Source organism: Heterocephalus glaber, unplaced genomic scaffold, assembly GCF_053883595.1.
Source record: "Heterocephalus glaber isolate CG9 unplaced genomic scaffold, H.glaber_assembly_v1.0 deba00000281, whole genome shotgun sequence".
Lineage (NCBI taxonomy): Eukaryota > Metazoa > Chordata > Mammalia > Rodentia > Bathyergidae > Heterocephalus > Heterocephalus glaber.
The window spans coordinates 3,273,092-3,291,636 of NW_028258139.1; the positions used below are offsets into that span (position 1 = coordinate 3,273,092).

The 18,545-nt window shown below is 42.4% G+C and overlaps 1 protein-coding gene across 6 annotated transcripts in view; it reads left to right on the plus strand.

Annotated features, from left to right (window-relative positions):
* St18 (ST18 C2H2C-type zinc finger transcription factor) overlaps window positions 1-14,544 on the plus strand; it is a 311,874-nt gene extending 297,330 nt beyond the window's left edge. For all 6 annotated transcript variants that reach the window (XM_087185715.1, XM_004837518.4, XM_087185713.1 and 3 more), the window contains 3 exons: window positions 7,140-7,243; window positions 9,140-9,283; window positions 12,053-14,544. In XM_087185715.1, the coding sequence (XP_087041841.1) occupies window positions 7,140-7,243; window positions 9,140-9,283; window positions 12,053-12,193 (389 nt within the window). In that variant the 3' untranslated portion in view covers window positions 12,194-14,544. The remainder of the gene's footprint in view (window positions 1-7,139; window positions 7,244-9,139; window positions 9,284-12,052) is intronic.
* Window positions 14,545-18,545: the final 4,001 nt, after the last annotated feature.

The following is an 18,545-nucleotide window of genomic DNA, read 5'->3' on the forward strand; positions in this document are numbered from 1 at the left end:
CACACATGCACTACACACTCTATACACTCTATACATATGCTGCTTTCATATGCAGTTTTAGTATGTGAAAGGAAATGTTTCCTCAGATTCAAGCACAAACAAGAAATTTTTCTGAGAATCAATTTCTTGCTATTTTCACTTTTTTTCTGATTTTTTTTTTTTTTTTTTTTTTTTTTTTGCAGTGCTAGGAATTGAACTCAGGGACTCACACGTGCTAGACAAGAGCTCTACCACCAAGCCACATCCCCAGGGTCTCTCCTTTACTCTTCAATCCAAATCCCCAAAAGAGAAATCAGGAAACTGTATTTGATGGATACGTAGAAGTTGTGTCCTTCGGTCTGAACAATGACAATTTCATTTGTGTGTGTGTGTGTGTGTGTGTGCGCGCGCGCATTCTGGTGTAAGTTACCTATGAAATTTCAGAAATACAATTTCTCACATCCATCTTTGTCCCTTTTCAAAGTTAAGCTACAAGTATATGGTTTCTAAGTTCTAATTTGGATGCTCTTCTTTTTCTTTGGTTCTTTTGTGCTGTCCTATGATTTCTAGTCAACATTATCTTAGGCCTGTCCTGATTTCCATCAACAATCTTTCTAAAGCCTGTGAGGCATGATGGCAGAACAATCATTTTGCTTCAGAAATTTTACTTGATACTGGTGATAGCTTTGGTGCACAATTGAAACCAAACTGGGGCTTTTTTTTTTTTTGCTTTGGTACTGAGGATCAAATCCAAGGCCTTTTAGTACTCACTTTACCGCTGAGCTCTACCTCCCACCCTAAGCTGAGAACTTTTCACAACTGCCACTTTATTTCTCTGAAAGACTTGCTCTCTCCTTTTAATGTGAGCATGAGGGCTTCTTTTCTTCTTTTTCTCTTTCTTTCTTTCTTTCTTTCTTTTCTTTCTTTGCTGCAGGGTCTCTCTGTGTTGCCTATGTTGCATAGGCTGGCCTCAACTCGGGGTTCTCCTGGGGTTCTCTTGCCTCAGCCTCCAGAATAGCTGACAGTCCAGGAGTTTTGCTCAGGAGTTTTAAAAAGAGGTTGTACAGCTCCCAGAGAGGAAGGCCCTGTGCAATTTCCTGCTGTCACCCTTCTGAGGAGGGAGAACTTCATTTGTTTTAGATGGTCCCTTGGTGGGGACCTAGTCTCCCTTCCACTCACTGCTAAGAGTGAGGGAGGGCACCACCCAGGAGAGGAGGAGCAGACCCCCTGCATGTTGGGGATAGATCTGTATCCTACAAGCTTTCTGGCATCCAGAGGCTCAGCCAAGTCTCTTTCCCCAACGCTTTCACTGTTGCTTGGAAATACTCCCCAGTCCTCAAATGCCTCTGTCCACTGTCATTAAATTGGGACAATTTAATATGTACTTATTTATACATCATCTTAGGTCAAACAGTACTTAAAGGGCAAGAAGTGTGAAGCTACAGAAAAGAAAGCTACTTAAAAATTAATTCAAACAAGGTACAAAGGAAAATCAACGATAAGAAGGCAAGATAGGGCAAGCCTGAGGATTACAAAAAAAATATGCAGCCCAAGCCATTTCACACTCAGTAAATAAAGATCTGAGCCCACTTTTTAGAGGTCAAAGCAAGAGGAATGTAATTACTATGAGAATCACACTGTAAGAAGTGAATTCAAAGCAAATCTCTTTCTAGAACTGAGTGCAGGTAGCATATATTTACTGAGAGTCCTCATAAAGAGAATACTAACAATACCGATTCTTAAATATAAATCACAGGGCTGCTCCTAATAAAGATAAGTAGTAAGCCAGGAGCACAAGAGCAAATCAAAACTGTCACATTGGTTTTCTTAAAGACCACTGCTAGACCTTAATAATAGAGTTAGATTATCTGTGCAAGAAAGAAGACATGCCCTCTGTACCTTGTGGGGACAGTGGCTGCTGTGTGCACTTTTACACTTGGGAGAACCCTCCAGCTCTTCCCAGCCGCCAAATAGTGTGTTCTATGTATTGATTCATTATTTGTTTGTGGATATTAACTCTCCTAAGTCCTTTAGTAATGAAAGTGGTCAGATATATATTGATTTTCTCCTAAATAAAAAAGTAGTTTTATTCTGTAAAACAAATATGCAAGTAAACATTCACTCAAGAAATACAATAGCATTTGTCTGAAATGCAATAGAATTCTTTTGTTTGTATAACATGAAACGGTAACTATTTAAATCCCTCTTCTAAGTTGAGTATGCCTACTATATACAGGTATACACATCACTTGTATAATTACATGAAATTCAAAAAAATTACTAAAAGCTACATAACCACTAATTACACAAATTGGGCTCAGATTAGTAAAGTAAAAGCTAGAATTACAGAATGAAAAGATTGTACTCTCCTGCTTTTCTATAGATGGACTCTTTTTTAAAATGGAATTATTAAACAATTAAATAAAATAGTTTGTGGAAAATTTTTTTCTTGAACAGCAGTGATACCCACCTAGTCTAACATTCTAGTATAAGGATGTATGTAAAGAAACATCAGTGCATATTTTTATTGCTTCCAAAACTAAATATCTGTGAATTAAGATTGCACTGTAGTAGTCCTCCCTGTATCTGTGTAGGATACATTCCTAGACCCTTGTGGATGCCTGAAACCGAGAAAATGAATGTATATATATATATATATATATATCACCTTAATTCAAACAGTATTTAAAGGGCAAGAACTGTGAGGCAACAGAAAAGAAAGCTACTCAAACATTGACTCAAATGAGATATAAAGGAAAATCAAAGATAAGAAGGCAAGGTATATAACATATATAAACATATCAAATACATTTTTCTATGCATATATATCTATCATAAAGTTTCATTTTCAAATTAGGCCTAGTAAAAATTTAAAACTTAATAAAATAGAACAATTATGATAGTGTAATGTAATAAAAGTGATTTAAAACTTATTACTTCTGGCATCTGCCATTAATGTTTTCAGGCTGCAGTTGATCATGGGAAACTGAGGCCGCAGAGAGCAAAGCTGCAGATAAGGGAGACCACTGGATATTAAAGGTTAAGGGGACATATTCTGGAGCCAATGAGCTTATGTTTGAATCCCAGCTCTTCCACTGACTTTGTACCTCAGTTTTCTCATCCATACAATGAGGTAATAAATGTTTCTAACTCATGGTTTTCTTCGAAGGATCAAATGAGTCATTGATTAAAAAAGAAAAGTAAAATTCAAAATCTGGGACCTCTTTTTAAATGTAAAATGCCCCACCAAAGAAGAAATAAGGCTCTTAAAGATTGTGTTTATGGATAGGATGAATGTCTTAGTGGAAACAGACAAGGTAATTTTAAAAAGTCACAGAAATAGCCTAAACTTGATCCTGTGGCTAAAATACCTCCCCAAATCCCAGAATTCATAGCAAACACATTAGTCCACTCATTCCCTAATACACAAAATTTATGGAGACCCTGTTTTGTATTACATCCTGTGATGTTACTTCTTTGATATCCCATCCCACAATGAAACCATCCCACCAGCTTCAGGCATCTGTTGTTACTAGATATCTTCCAAATGGCACCAACTTAACTAAGAGGCATGGTTATTGTTAATCAGCGTTCCATTAATATAACAAAATACCTGACATAATCAACTTATAAAAACATGGATTTACACTGAGTAGCAGTTTAGGAAGTGTCAGTTCCAAATCTGTCGGTCCATTGTCTTAGGCCTGAGGCAGCACATCATGGCAGTGCGTGTAGCAGAACAAAGCCACTGACTTCATGGACAGAAACCAAAGAGAGATAGAGAAAGGACCAAGGGTCCCATAATCCCCCTCTAGGGCATCCCCCCAATAACCCAAAGACGCCTGCTGGCTCCCAGCTCTTAAAGCTTCCCAACCTCTCGGTAGCACCATCCCTTAATGCATGGGCCTTTTTTGGGACATTCAAGATCCAAACTATAGCAGTTTTCTTAATTGACACTGGGCATCAGGGAAAACATAATCCTAACCAAATCCCAGGATCAATAACCCTGTCTCTAATTTAAAGCGTCTTCACAAACGCTGGGGCAGAAAGATCATAAGCTCAAGGCCAGCTTAGGCTATGTAAGTTCAAGGCTAGCCTAGACTACATAATGAGACCTTATCTCAAAAATTTAAAAGAAAGAATCCTCTCAAAAGCATCTCAAAAGCATAACTTATCCAAAATCAAACTTTTAATGATCTTACTGCAGGTTGCTGCCCTCCAGTCTCCCTCATCACAGAGAGCCCTGTGACAGCACTTGCACCAGCAAAGCCAGAGTCACCCTCACTCCTCTTTTTTCATGTCTTCTCTTTCCCATCCATGGCAAGTCTCGCAAACTCTGCCTACAAATTATACCTTGAGTATCTCCTTCTCCGTGCCCCTAGTTCCACGGTCCTGGTGCACAGGGCCATGTGACCTTGCCAGGATCCCAGCAGTGATCCCCTAACTGGTTTTCTGGCTATATTCTGTCTCTCCTCCATCAAAGATAGCCAGAGCACTGCAACTCCTCACTGAAAATTCTTCACCAGCTCCTGTTGCACTAGGAATAAATTCAAGCTCTGTGTGCTGTCTACTGTGGCCTGCTCCTCCTCGTTTACCTTCCTCAGTCTGGGGCACACTGGCTCCTTCTCACTACACCTGTACATTTTCTGTGTCCTTCTCCCGGAAAACTCATCTTGCTGCTTGCTCTCCATTTGCCTGCTCTCTGCTTGGCTGCAAAGCCTTAGTGTGAGGAGTCTTCTCTACTGGTGTCCCCATAGCCCCCTGCTGTTTCCTTCAGAGCACTTCGTAGTTTATAAGTGTTGTCTCCTTCACCAGATACTCTAAGTTTTCATTTGCTCAGATCAGAAAAATGTCAAGTGTTAACAACACTCCAAATATTGGCTATTGAGAATCCAGGTATTTCCATCCTTTCTTCCTTGACTCCTCCTCCTACCGGTTGTGTGACAGAGGATTATTCAACCAGCATACGACATAGTAGAATATGGTGCTCAGAAATGCACCTCTAGGCACAGCCAGCCAGTGCAAAAGAAATCCCCTGTCCGCTGAGATCCTATGGGTCCGTCAGTGTGTCCTGGGAAACTGTTCCTGTTCCCTCAGTCACTTTGCCAGACTGCTTACTCAGTCAGATTAATAGTCTCTCAGAGCCTAGAGTGAGATCAGTCTTAGGACACGGCACACTCCCTTCATTGGCCCATGCACACCTCATTTTTATTTCCATAGTTTTGGTTTTTTTTTGCTGGTAGTGGGGAGTGAACCCAGGTCCTTCACGCTGAGCTGCATCCCCAGCCAAATTTTTTATTTTTAGACAGTTGCTAAATTGCTGAGGCTGGACTTGAATTTATAATCCTTCTGTCTCAGCCTCCCAGACTGCTGGGATTACAGGACCACGACACCAGGACCAGCTAGGTAGTTATGCTTAGAAGAGCAATAATACTTACACAATAGACACCCACTTTCTCACATTGTACATAACCTTTTAGGCCTTACACTTTTTCTCTTCACATCACGTGAAGAGCATTCAGCTGGGGTTTTTTTGGGGGGGGTGCAGCTTTTTCCCAGGTGAGGCATTTGTGAACAGTTCTGCTGTGTGCGTCTTGTGGATATACTGTGTTATAGGTGTGCACCTGTCTGTCTCCAGTGACTACTTGGGCATGGAATCACTGAGTCGTAGAGAATGTCACGTTCGGCAGATGTTCTACTTCATTTTTTGCTCCTGTAACAAAATATTCAATGCTAGGTAACTTAGAAAGAATAGAAGTCTACTTGGCCCATGGGTCTAGAGCCTGGGAAGTCCAAGAACATTACACCATCCTCTGTTCAGTGTCTGGTGGGGCCTCATGCTGCATGGTACCATGGCAGAGGCCATCACTGAATGAACACAGCAAGTGCCCTAGCTCAGGTCTCTCTTCCTCCTCTTACAAAGCAACTCATGCCAACGTGGGGGCCCCACCTTATGACCTCATATAACCCTAATTACTTTTCAAAGGTCCCACCTCCAAGTGCCATTAAATATCATATTTGGATATTAAGTTTTATACACACAAATTTTGGGGAACACATTCAAACTATAGCAATATGTTATGGGCTATTTTCTAAGGTAGCCACCCCAGGGACATATAGAACTCTTTCAACCAAATTGACTAACAAGTCCCTCTCTGACTCTACCTTCATGAAATTGATCTTATTAACCCTAAATGCAGAAGTTTACATTTATCCTTCTTCATTGTTAATACTGGTTTAGACTCATTCATTTGGACTGTTGAGCTTATTTTCAATCCTGCTTTTGGAATCCATAATATTAACTACTTTTCCCAGCTTTTTCAACTGTTAAAATATATTTGAACTCCTAGAAAATAATGGTTGGAGAGTTGCAGCCGCTCACTGGGAGCCTACTATGTGTTGAGCATGCTGCATTTTGTTGAATTCATTCTCACAGCATAAATACTAGACTTGTTTTACAGAAGAAGAAAGTGAAGCCCAGAGAAGTTAAATTACCCAAATTTAAGAACAAGAGTCAGGCCATGTTCTTTCCCTAAGATTGTATGTGCTGCTTACCTAAGGCCATGTGGGGAGCACTAGTCTGAGACCCTGCACTCCACATCTCCTGCCAGCACCTTAGCTCCTCTTCCACTCAAAAGCCCTGAGGTCCAGCACCACTACACAGCTGCCTGTGCAGCCCCCTTCCTATCTTAGCATCCATGCTGCATGGGGATGAGAGATTACCTGGCACTGGGGTTGAAAGCCAGCTCTGCTTCAGAGTCTGAAGGTTATCTAACGTCTGTTGCTGATCCTGAGGTCTCCTTCAAGCTCTCTGAGGCCTGGTGTTTACATGGGAAAAGGGTTTATTGGGACAGGGTGTGCCCCAAAGGATGCAGCAGTTTAAGTGAGGACAATGTGTGACATTTCCAGTGGCTCCACACTAGTGTAACTGAACTGCATTAAATAATGGCACTTTTCTGCTTCTTTTCTTACAAAGAATTAAATTCTGTTACTCCTCTTACCTACTTTTTCAGAAACTCACACATGTATATTTTGGGTAAAAACACTTCAAACTAAAGTCTCATTTTCAGTGATCAAACCACAAGTTAAATATAAAATGACTCACAGTTGTCACTGTCTCGTGTTTCCACATTGAACTAAGACAGTCTGACTCTTCATAGGTGTGGAGGGTGATGAAGAAATTAGGCATTTGGATGAAGAAATAAAGGAACTGAATGAATCCAACCTTAAAATTGAAGCAGATATGATGAAACTTCAGACCCAGGTAAAAACTAATGAGGTATCTTTAATCATAACCTTTAGTGGAAACAAAACATTGAACTTTCTAAACCTTGGGTCCAAAAATATCTGATATCTTAGAGGGAATGTGCTGGAAAGTTCCTGATTGCACGATTATTGCAAAATCTCAATAGATGGAGTATCCCAGGTCACTGATTCTGTAGCTGTACACAGAGTTACTCATGTTTTTGTCCTCCCTGGTTGTTTGAATCCTTCTTTAGCAATTAACGCAGAACACCCTACAATGAAAGAGTCCTGCAGAGCACACAATGCTTTAGAAATAATCATGAAGTTGAGTCCTTAATTTTATCCAAAATTCAAATAAGACATTACAACTTTCTAATTTTTTCTAGAACAGTTCTGCAAGATGTATCAGTCTTTGTTAGAAACACATCCTACTAGACATTTTCTTGAACAAATTCTTTATCCAAAAATATCTTAGCAGTTTTTCAATGCTGCATTCTCTAAAATGACTGCTTCTTTTAAATAAATGAAAGTCAAAAGTTTAGTACAATATTTTTTAAACATTATTAATAACTATTGCAACAAGTCAGAAGGAAAAGAATGAGATAAAGTGGAAGGCCTTTGATCCTGCTCATTTTCCTTCTCTCCTCTCCTGAAGTAGAGGGTTTTATTCCACCATGGCTACTGACTCCACAGTCCTCAACGTGCGCAACTGAATACAGTTTGAAACCATGTGAAATACAGTAGGGTTTCTTCACTGAGTGACACCATTGCCACAGTCTTCTCTAAATGGATACCAAGTCCACAAAAAGAGCTTGATGCTTTGATTTGGAAAACATGGGAACCCCTCTTGGGAAGCAATAGCAAAGAATGCAAAACCTCTGCCCTTACAGAGCTTGATGTCAAGAAGGAGGAGTTAGAGAATTAACAAAAGTAATTATACATGAAAGATCCCTGTGTATGCTACAAAGAGGTAGAGTTTCATAAGTGAGTGGATTTCAATATCAAATAGGACAACCAAACCCCAGGAAAAAAAAGAAAATATCTCAGCAAAGACTTGAGGCTGAAGGAACTAATCAAACGGGTATGGGGGAAGAATATTCCACACAGAAAATATGCCAAATGCCAAATCCCTAACAGTGAGAACACCTAGAGATCTGAGGAATAGCAAAGAGGGTCTGCAGGTGCATAAGCTGGGCAGCAACAGGTCACAGGAGAAGGGTGCCAGAGGTGACAAAGGCTGTTCACAGTGGGTACGTCGGAAGGACCTTGGTTTTTATTCTGAATGAATGCAAAGCCATTGTGGGATTTTGAGCTCAGGAGTAATGCAGTCATATTTGACTTACATAACTGACTTGCATTTGAAGAGAGTCATTTTGGTGGCTGTGTTGAGGAAGGCCCAAGAAGAGATTCCATGGGGCAAAGGCAGACATAGGCCCACCTGTGACACAGTAACTGGCCCAGAGCACAGCAGTCTGGGAGGTGGGGTGGAGGGACAGTGGCCCCATCCCAGACGTTTTGAAGGAGGTACCTAGTGGATTTAAAGTGTGAGAGAAAGAAAGCCGTAGGCATGCCATGACATCTGAGTGACAGTCGAGTGCCAGCGATCTGTGGAAGGAGCAGGTTGGGGGAGAATATCAAAGAATTGCTTTGGACCATGCTGAGTTTGTCCACCATATAACCATGAAGACAATCTGGATCTCCAGTGTGTATGAAGAAATCTGAGCTGAAGACAGAAACCTGAGAATGATTCTTAACACTGAGCAACACAATGGCGTAGTGTCGGGGGGTGGGGGGTGGGGGGGTGGAGTGTATAGCTCCTGGCATTTACATCCAGCCATGCACTTTCCCCAGAGAAAGGCCTTTTGTACACCTTCCAAACTCCACTTCTCATATTCCCAAGTTACTTCCATTCTAGATCACGTCAATGGAGAGCAACTTAAAGACGATAGAGGAGGAGAACAAACTCATAGAACAGAACAATGAAAGTCTGCTGAAAGAGCTGGCAGGTCTGAGCCAGGCTCTCATCTCAAGCCTCGCGGACATCCAGCTTCCGCAAATGGTAAGCCAGACACTCAGACTCTGCTGCCCCGTCACAGACGATTGCAGTGTCTCCAGGCAGTCAGCGGCCATCTCTTAGCATAGATAGGACCTACCTGGGAGGAGATCTGTCAACAGCCAGAGTTACTATGGCTCTGTCATGCTCTCCCTGGCAGTCATCTCTGCAGCTGGGAGATACACGTATTTCTATCAAGGCCAAGGATGTTCTTAAAGGCCAAAGTCATTTAAAATGGAGCTTTGCTAGGCCCAGTGGGATGCACTTAGGAACTCAGCTACTCAGGAGCTGAGGCAGGAGGATCGCAAGTTCAAAGCCAGCTTGGGCAAATTAAGGAGACCCTACATAAAGAGAGAGAGAGAGAGAAAGGGGGAGAAAGAAAAGAAAGGGGGGAAAATTTTATTTGAAGCTTGTTTTATAGTACAACATGAAAACTGGGAATACATTTTGAAGTAGAAGTTTCCAGGGCTCACAAAATCTGCAACTCAGCCTTTTTCATTATTCACTCAATTCAAGAACAGCAAAAGCTTTATTCCTAGAAAACTTGGTGTTTTTTTCATATGTTAATATGAAGAACATTCTTCAGTTCTCCCCATATAGAGTAAAAAGCACAAAAATGAGCAAGACATCCTTATTTCCAAATTCTACACATTTTTAATGTATGCTACTATTAAGGCTTTATTAAAATTAGCTTCTTCCACATTACCATAAATATAAATAAACCTGAGGAGGAGAGGTTGCATTACTGAATGCTTTCATTTTCTTCTGAGGCTACATTCTTAGAACAAGTTTTTTAAAGCTGCTAGTTTTGTGTTTAAAGAAGCAGCAGTATAATGGAGAAACATAATTAGTTTTGCTTAAAACAATAAATCCCTCAATCTACCAACTTCCTAGCATGGAGCCTTCATCTTAACCAATTCCAGAAATGGTTTTTGATTTAAAAAAAAGTCAATAATATAATAGTAACCACTAAAGAAGATAAATTTTCTTTTATGGCTGTTTAAGGTAATTATTGGATATTATTATAATTACTATTTACTAAAATTTGTCTACCTCATACTTCAAATGTATATTCCTTAAGATTCTCTTCTTTACTCTGCCTTAAGGAAGACAGGCACTGTACAAGTTAACTTGTGCCATGCACAGTTAGCACACAGGACACTCTAGGGTGACTTTTAGGGCTGCTCACATAAAATGTTCCCAAGACTCCAAAGAGCGCACTGGCATTCTCATTCCATAGTAAAGGAAATCGTAAGAGAGTTTCCATCATAGGATCAAGGTTCCAAGCTGGTGACAGTGGGGGCTTGGCTTCATGGTGTGGCTTTTATGAACTCTATTCCCCGGGTCCTTTTCCCTTTTCAAGATTCTCCAAGGCACACACAGCGCAATGGCAGAAACTAAAAGCAAATAGAAAATCACGATTGGGCAATACCAATAATTGAGTGTAGTACTTTCCTGAACACAATGAAATAGTCTTAAAACTTAGAAAGTTTTCTGTCTTAGCTACTTTCCTATCACTGGGACAAAATACCTGACACTCACAACTAAAGGAAGAGAGGATTTTTTGGCTCACAGTTTTGAGAAGATCCAATGCACAGATGGCTGGCTTCAAGGCAGGAAGGGCATGATGGAAGGGTCTTCCAGAAGAAAGCTGCTCACAGCATGGCAGCCAGGAGGCAGAGGGCAAGAAGGGACAAGCCAAGGAGGGAGACAGACACTTTCAGGTCACGTGTCCAGTGGCCTACCTCTAGCCAGGCCCTAACAGCACACTTGGCTGCTGCTGACCTCATTAATGAATGAATCCACTGATGAATATAGTGCCTCCATGATCCAATCACCTTCCAAGAGCCCTCTTCTGAGTGCGTTAGAGTTTGGAGGACAGACTAGATCTAAATAACACTGGCCTTCAAAATAGTAACAATGACCGTAATGTCCTGTACACCTACAGTATTTAGACCTTGTAAAAGATCTTTCTTCCAAAGCTCTTGTGAGATAAGGTACCTGTAGTGGTTCTCAAAAACTAGAGAAATGGAGGCACCAACAGTGTTTGGTAGCACCCCCTTTGTGTCACACATTTCCTGTCTCACATGCATACAATGTACACGTATCCAGCACCTACTCTCTTTGAAGCATCACATTAGGCAAAGGAAGGAGACACCAAAACACCAAGTAGGGTAATGGTGAAAACCTCTTGACTCTGTGAAACTAATGTTCTACCTGATGAGATGAGAAATGAAAAGTTCATATTGCAATGGTGCTACAAAAGAAACATGGACAAAGGGGAGCCTGAGAAGGAAGTAGAAAAACTCTCCATCACATTGGTCAGTGAGCAACTTGCTTATATCTTAAACTCCTGAAATTCCAGTCCAGAGATGTTAAAGGAGTCACTTGGAACAAGCAAACCTTCCATCCCAGCCTTACCAACAGTTACCTTCCTCCAATGCAGATCTGTGCTGAACATGTGAAACTGAGGCCAAGTCCCCTCCAAGGAGGTCATACGGTACTGAGGAGTCCAGTTCAGCAGCCAGGCATATACCTTACGTGGCTCCAAATTGACCCCCAGTGCTTTTCATTAATCCCATGAATGAAGAGAGAACAAGGGTATCCCAACATACTCCAGTCTCTCTCTCCATCTCCCCTAACTGCAGCAGCCACATGAATCCTTGTCTCCCCTCCCAGACACCGGAGTCACCCACATTCTTCCTTGTCATTTGCTCCTCCTTTGCCTCAGTCTGAACCACTCTGATTGGGTGAATGTATTTTGTCTCCATTTAGGGACCTATCAGTGAGCAGAATTTTGAAGCATATGTAAATACACTCACAGACATGTACAGCAATCTGGAACGGGACTATTCCCCGGAATGCAAAGCTCTACTGGAAAGTATCAAACAGGCAGTGAAGGGTATCCATGTGTAGGATCACAGTGCTGCCGGCAACAGAGATCACCAACAGCAGTGAACTCCAGATGGATCTGCAAGGGTCACGTGGGCTGCTGAGGACTGGAAGTTGCCGTACTGCATTACAAACGCAACGTTGCACTATTCCTCCCAGCCGACATAAAAAGGAAAGAAAAACTATGATAGACTCTTTGGATTAAAAGCAATGCAGTCAATTATTAGATCTTATTTATTTTCATATGTTTTCCTTTTATTTCTTCATTGCACTCTTTGTTTTGTAAAGTATATGTAAAATAAATGTGACATTTTTATATTTTATTTATTACTAATCAAAGAATTTTTTATCTTTTAACTGCATTTTGAAGTCTGCCATATTTTTACAAGTGTGTTTATTAATTTATTTTCTAATAGGATTAAAATAGAAATGCTATTCTCAAATCACCTATCTTGCTGGGTTTCCATGAGCAAACAGAAAAGTGTGAAGGAAATCCGTGTCTAAGGACTGCACTATGGTCGAGTTTGATTTTTATTACACACTTCCTTTTTCACCCTTCCACTGGTTTTTGTAGTATTTATCAATGAGTTTGCAGTAAGGTGAGCTGCATGGAAAGAATAAGAAGATAAATGGCGCCGCCTAGTGGGAAATCTGCACTCACAAAAGCACAGGATGCTGGACAACAGCCTGCTCAGATTTTGTTAGCAATAATTAAACATAACAATCAGCAAAGTTTTCGACTTGGCTGCACAGTTTTAGTTCATATGAATTATTTATTTGAAATGTTTTAAAGAAACAAAAGCTTTGTTAGTGAGGCAGATTTGTCTGTTTTTCAAGTCATACCAGATAGTTGGCAACTCTTGTCCCAAGACAAGAAATAAGACTTGGTATGACCATCAGGCTTTCCTGCCATATGTTGGTACAATATACAAGTGACAATATCGGTGTAGATTTGTACTTAGCAAATACGAACACATCCAAATGGAAAATTCTGTAGATACCATATCCCCTGAAATAGCATTTATCTTACTGCGTTGACTGGAAAGGAATGGAAAGTATAGTAAGACATGAAAAAAAAGGTTACACTAATTTGAATAATTTCTTTGAACACTGGCAACATTGGTGTCATCCTTCTTAGGAACTAAGACAACATTCAATTTGGTGAAAATCTTGCCATTGGACTGCATGTGGTACCAAGTATACACACACACATACACACACACACGCATGCTTACACGCATGCAGGCACATGTGTATACACACTTCCAGATACTCATCCACACATAAATTGAGCCCACAATCTTGAATTTCTGAATGGATCAGAGTTTAGTAGTTGCTATAGTAAAGGCAATGTCTATTTCAGGGATTGTAAAGTAGTTAAGCATTGTTTCAAAAGTTTTTTTATATTTATTTTTTTTAAGGAAAAGGTATAGACAACCAGCTAAACTGCCTTTTTGGTGTGCGCACACATTTCATGTGCAGACGTGCCTCTGTGTAAATGTACACATGAACTTAGTGTGGGCTTACTTTTCTGTGCTATAACAAAAGTGTTTATTTTTTATTAGCCTCATGGATATTAGATTGAATGTGATGGCATTCACAGGCTTGATATGTTCCACTGTTATTGCTGTTACCTGCACAAATACATGAGAAGTAACACTCGACAGTAACCCTACTCCCATGAAGCTGTGGTCATTGTTATGCATTAAGTGGGGCTTATCTTTGGTTTGGGGTTCATTTGAACTCTGGAATCTTAGTTTAGTGAAAATGAGATGTCTGTTGTTAGATAGGAATGGTGTTTATTTAAAAACCAATTTTTAAAAAGAGCTACCATATGTGCTGTCTATTATAAATTGGACACCAAACAAAATTTTCTATTAAAGTTATGTCCTTGCAAACATTTTGCTATACAGTGCTTCATAGATGCATACAAATGAGTTCACTTACTACAAAACAAAAGTTTAATTTGCTAAATATTTTAACAAGTTTGTTATATATATTTTTTAATTTAAAAGAAATCTCTCACCAACATATGTATTTATTACTATAATTTATTATGACTTCGGGTTAATTTATTTGTGTTTGCATAGTTTGAGCAAGATGTTTTGTGAGTGGTATTTATTTGCCTCCTTTGTATTGGATGTATTTTGTAATGTGCACTGATTTATTTTCTTTTCAACTATGTTATTGATCAATACTGTAAATTGGGTCTTTTGTAAACAACAGAAAGGCAATTATGTACGCATTTTTTTAATTTGAGGTAGTTTGTTTGTACACTGTTTCTCCAAACAATTAATATTTCTTACATCAAAGCAACAAAATTGTGTTCAGTGCTGTACCTTTGGTGTATGGTAGGAAATAAAGATTGATAATGAGTTTTACTGTGATCTTTCTCAGGCTGCCGCACGGTCAATGTCACCATCCCCAGATGGCGCTTGCACAACAGCCCCACTGAGGTAGAGAATGCTGTTGGGCTGTGCGTTGTTATGACAACCACCCTGCTGGGCTTGTTCTGTTTCCTCCCACATGGAGAACTGGCCATGGCTTGGCCCCTCCTCAACATGGCGTGAACTTCGGGCATCAGGGATGCCTTTGACACCAGAAATATCTCTGTTAAACTAGCAGGAAGTTCACCCAGATCTAGTGAGCAGCAAGACATAGTCCCCAGCTCCTTAACACCAAAATTACTTTAGATACTGAGTACACCTGTACAAGCACACAAAGTAGTTGAACTCTTAAAGAAAAAAAAGTTAATTCTTGACAATACCTAATTTGCTTGTGTGCTTTTCTAACATAATGCCAAATCATGTAACTTAATTTTCCAGTTTCTCCCCAAACTTATACATCTCTAGCTAGGCCTGGTTGTCACATAGGCAGTATGGTAAAATCCATGTAATCTGTGTAATGAAGTCAAGTTGACCAAAAGGAAGTCTAGGCCCCCAGAGGAAAGCCAGGAATCTATTTGAGGAGACCATTAAACAGGGCTCGCCATGCCACAGTTGGTGCACAATGTAGTTTTCTTTTAATCATCAAGTTTACTTGTACAGAATGCACATATGATTCATCCTGTGAAATCGGATCACAGGATGCCACCTATTCCGCTAGGTTCTTAGCTTCCCCTTTGCTCAGTATGTTTTTGCATATCACCCTGACTGGGATATGATATCAGTAAGTAGTGTCTGCAACTCTGGCACCACCTGTAATAAGAGGAATACCAGTCCTCTTGCAAGTAAGAAAGGAGCACTGAGTCGGATGCATCCACTGCCACAAAGATGTTTAGTCCGAACGGTGATACCAGGCCTACTTCCTGACTTCCATGTAAAAATCAGCCTGACACCTAGGTAAGCCATGAGTATTATAATCAGGGTATGCGTGGGGTCCTACTAAAGCACTGTGATGGTTATCTAACAAACTTTGAATTTCCTGGGGAAAGTTCTGGTTCTGGAATGGTCAGGAATGTTTGAGAAAAGGCATTGTCGGGGGCGGGGCGAGGAGGTGGCGCCCTCGCGGGCTGTGCAGCGGCCCTGGGACCGGGCGGCTGTGACCCTGAGGCTCCGCGGACAAAGGAGCACGTCAGCGCCGAGGAGCGTCGGCCCGCGGCTGCCTGGAGCCCCTGCACGCCCGCCACCCGTCAGGCCAGCGCTCCGAGGCCGGGCCCGCAGCCTGGAGCCGTCTGGGCACCGCCGCCGCCGCTCCTTCTGCGGCTCGCACTGCTCGCCGTGCTGGGGGGCGGAGGGGAAGGGGGGGACGGGGGAGGGGTCGTGGCACTGCCCCCGGGCTGCAAGCACGACGGGTGCCCCGAGGGAGCGGCAAGGTGGTGAGCAGCAGCCGGGAGCCGGATCGGGTCCTGGCCCGGGACACGCTGCCCGACTGCACTGTCGCCCAGCATTGGGGGAAGACAGTCTATAAAGTACCGGAAGAGTATGGTAAATGCTCTATCCCTGGCTTACACGTGTAGCAAAATAAACCAAGAGGAGGGAAACCAAGGCCTTTTTGGAGCACAATTGGTGAAACTGAGCCAATGCTGGCAAAAGGAGGAAGCAGACGGAAGCCAAGCCGTGGCAGTAGCGCTTGACCTCATCCAACACCCTCTAGCTCAGTGACTTCCTTACTACCACCGGGGCTTCTGGGCTCTACACCCTCCTCCAGCTTTTTGTTCTTGACCTTCAGGGACTGGAGTCATGGCTGAGAGGGGGCAGCAAATGCCAGCCACACACCAGAAGTTACCGGCCCCCTGACGAACACATCGGCTGCAGTGGGAGTCCGTGGCGCTCCTGCCACTACACACAGTGCTCAGGCCTTGGCGTCCAGCAGCCGCTGGGCTCAGCTCTGAGGCATAGCTACAACTTCTGCTGTGATATTGAAGAAAAATTGTGAGAAGAGAAATCTTTGCCTTATTTCTGATCGCAGCAAGAAAGATTTGTGCCTCTCATCATGCCCAGCAGCGATGGTATCCATCAGTGTCTTGTAGATGTTCTTTCAAGGCATACTACTGAGCATGTCCACTAAGGGAATGTTGCTCCAAGAATGATGCAGGCAGGGTCAGCTGAAGAAACCACGATGCAACCAGACTCATGGTCGCTAATGTTGAAGATATTTGAAGTCTATATTCTGAGATGGTTCGTTATGCAGTGATAATTGAACCAGGATGCTGATTTCTGTGATGACATCAGGATCTGGGAGAAAGGGAAGGACAAGGAGCTGTGCTGCCTCCCCTTGGACATCAGAGAGCTCCTGTGATGGAGGTGTGGAAGCCACACCAGCCCCATGCACAGGATCTTGCTATATAGTTTGGGCTGGCCTTGAACAGAGTATGTAGCTGAGGCTGACTGCAAATGCATATCCTCAGTCTCCCGGTGCTGGGATGACAAGCATCCTCCAGCACATCTGGAAGCAGTTAACAATTTGCTGGCAACATGTGATCTGATAAACGCTGGTACTCCCAGCTGGCTGCACAGTCATGAAGGGTAAACAAGCGGTGCTCCGAAGGGGACTGTCCTGGACAAGCTATCTTCTTCAGGTTCACCTCTTTGCAGATCCTAAAATCAAGATTTCAATAGCTCAATGTTGCTGGTATCAGGTTGACCCTCACATAGAAGAAATTTGTTATACAACTTTCTAGAGCAGGCCCAGGGACACCATAGCCACATAAAATCCTCAGATGTACTTCACAGTGCAAAAGAGCAAAACACTGGAGGAGCAGAGCCCCCCCCCCCCCAGTGCCGAGGAGGTGAGCTGCGCGGGTGCCAGCAGCACCACTCTGCCCCACCCCGGTGGCTGCTCTGAGACAGTATTGGGATCCACAGCACAGAGGTGCAGGGAGTCATAAAGGACACTGTTCTGAGGTCCAGAAGATAGAGCAGAAGTGAGCAACAGAAAGAGGGCCACTCCCAGGCTCCTTGATGAAAAGGGAAGCCCATTGGAAAAGTGAAGAAAATCTCTGTAATAAAGGCACAGCAGACCACTGTGGTTGCCCACTGAATCAGGCAGGATGGTGTGGGACTGCAGTCCCAGCACGCTGGACAGCTGAGGTAAGAAGGGCACATGGTGGAGTCCAGCCCGACCAATTTGGTGAGTTAGTGAGACCCTTAGTGGGTATCTGGAGTAAAATATCTGAGGATAGAGTTCACTGAGGAGATGCAGAGTACAAGCCCCAGTAATGCAAAAGTGAAAAACTAACAGATAGATAAAAAATATTCATACATACTTAGATAAAAATAACAAAATAAGTGGCCACTGATTTATTTAGTATGAAGAAAAAATGGCTGTCATGGGTGGAGGCTGGGGGACTGTCCCCAGAGTTCTGGGCCTGACGAGTCAGATAGAGACTGAAAGTGTAGAAGCAAAGTTGTACTTTTATTCAGCAAGCATGCAAGAGTACAGCTGCCTTCTCACAGAGAGACTTCAGGCAGGGGTTCCTGAAACAGAGCCACCATTGCAGGGGGGCTCAACATGCTGGTTTTATAGTAGTTGGGGCCTATCCTGCCTCTGGGCTGAGGGCGCCCCTACTTGATTGGTTAATGATTAATTTAGCTCATTACTAGGGACAACAGGAAAGGGTCTTTTCAGGGGCCCTTTACATCTTAGGGCGAAGGTTCTTCTTCCTTTTGATCTTAGCAAACCAAGCTTTGCAGGGTACAGCGTGGAGAGGAGGTGCGACCTCAGCAGACTGTCAGCCTTTTATGGGTGGTTAAGCCTGTTCTGCCAGCTATCTGAACTCCTTTGAGGAGGGGCTCATCTCTCCCTGCCTAGGGGTCTCTATCCCTACAGGGCTATAGGCTTTTCTATTACATGGAGACTCAGGTTATGGAACCCCCAAGACATGAGCTCACTTCCTTGGCAACATCTCCAAACAGAACTTGGAACCCTTATTAAT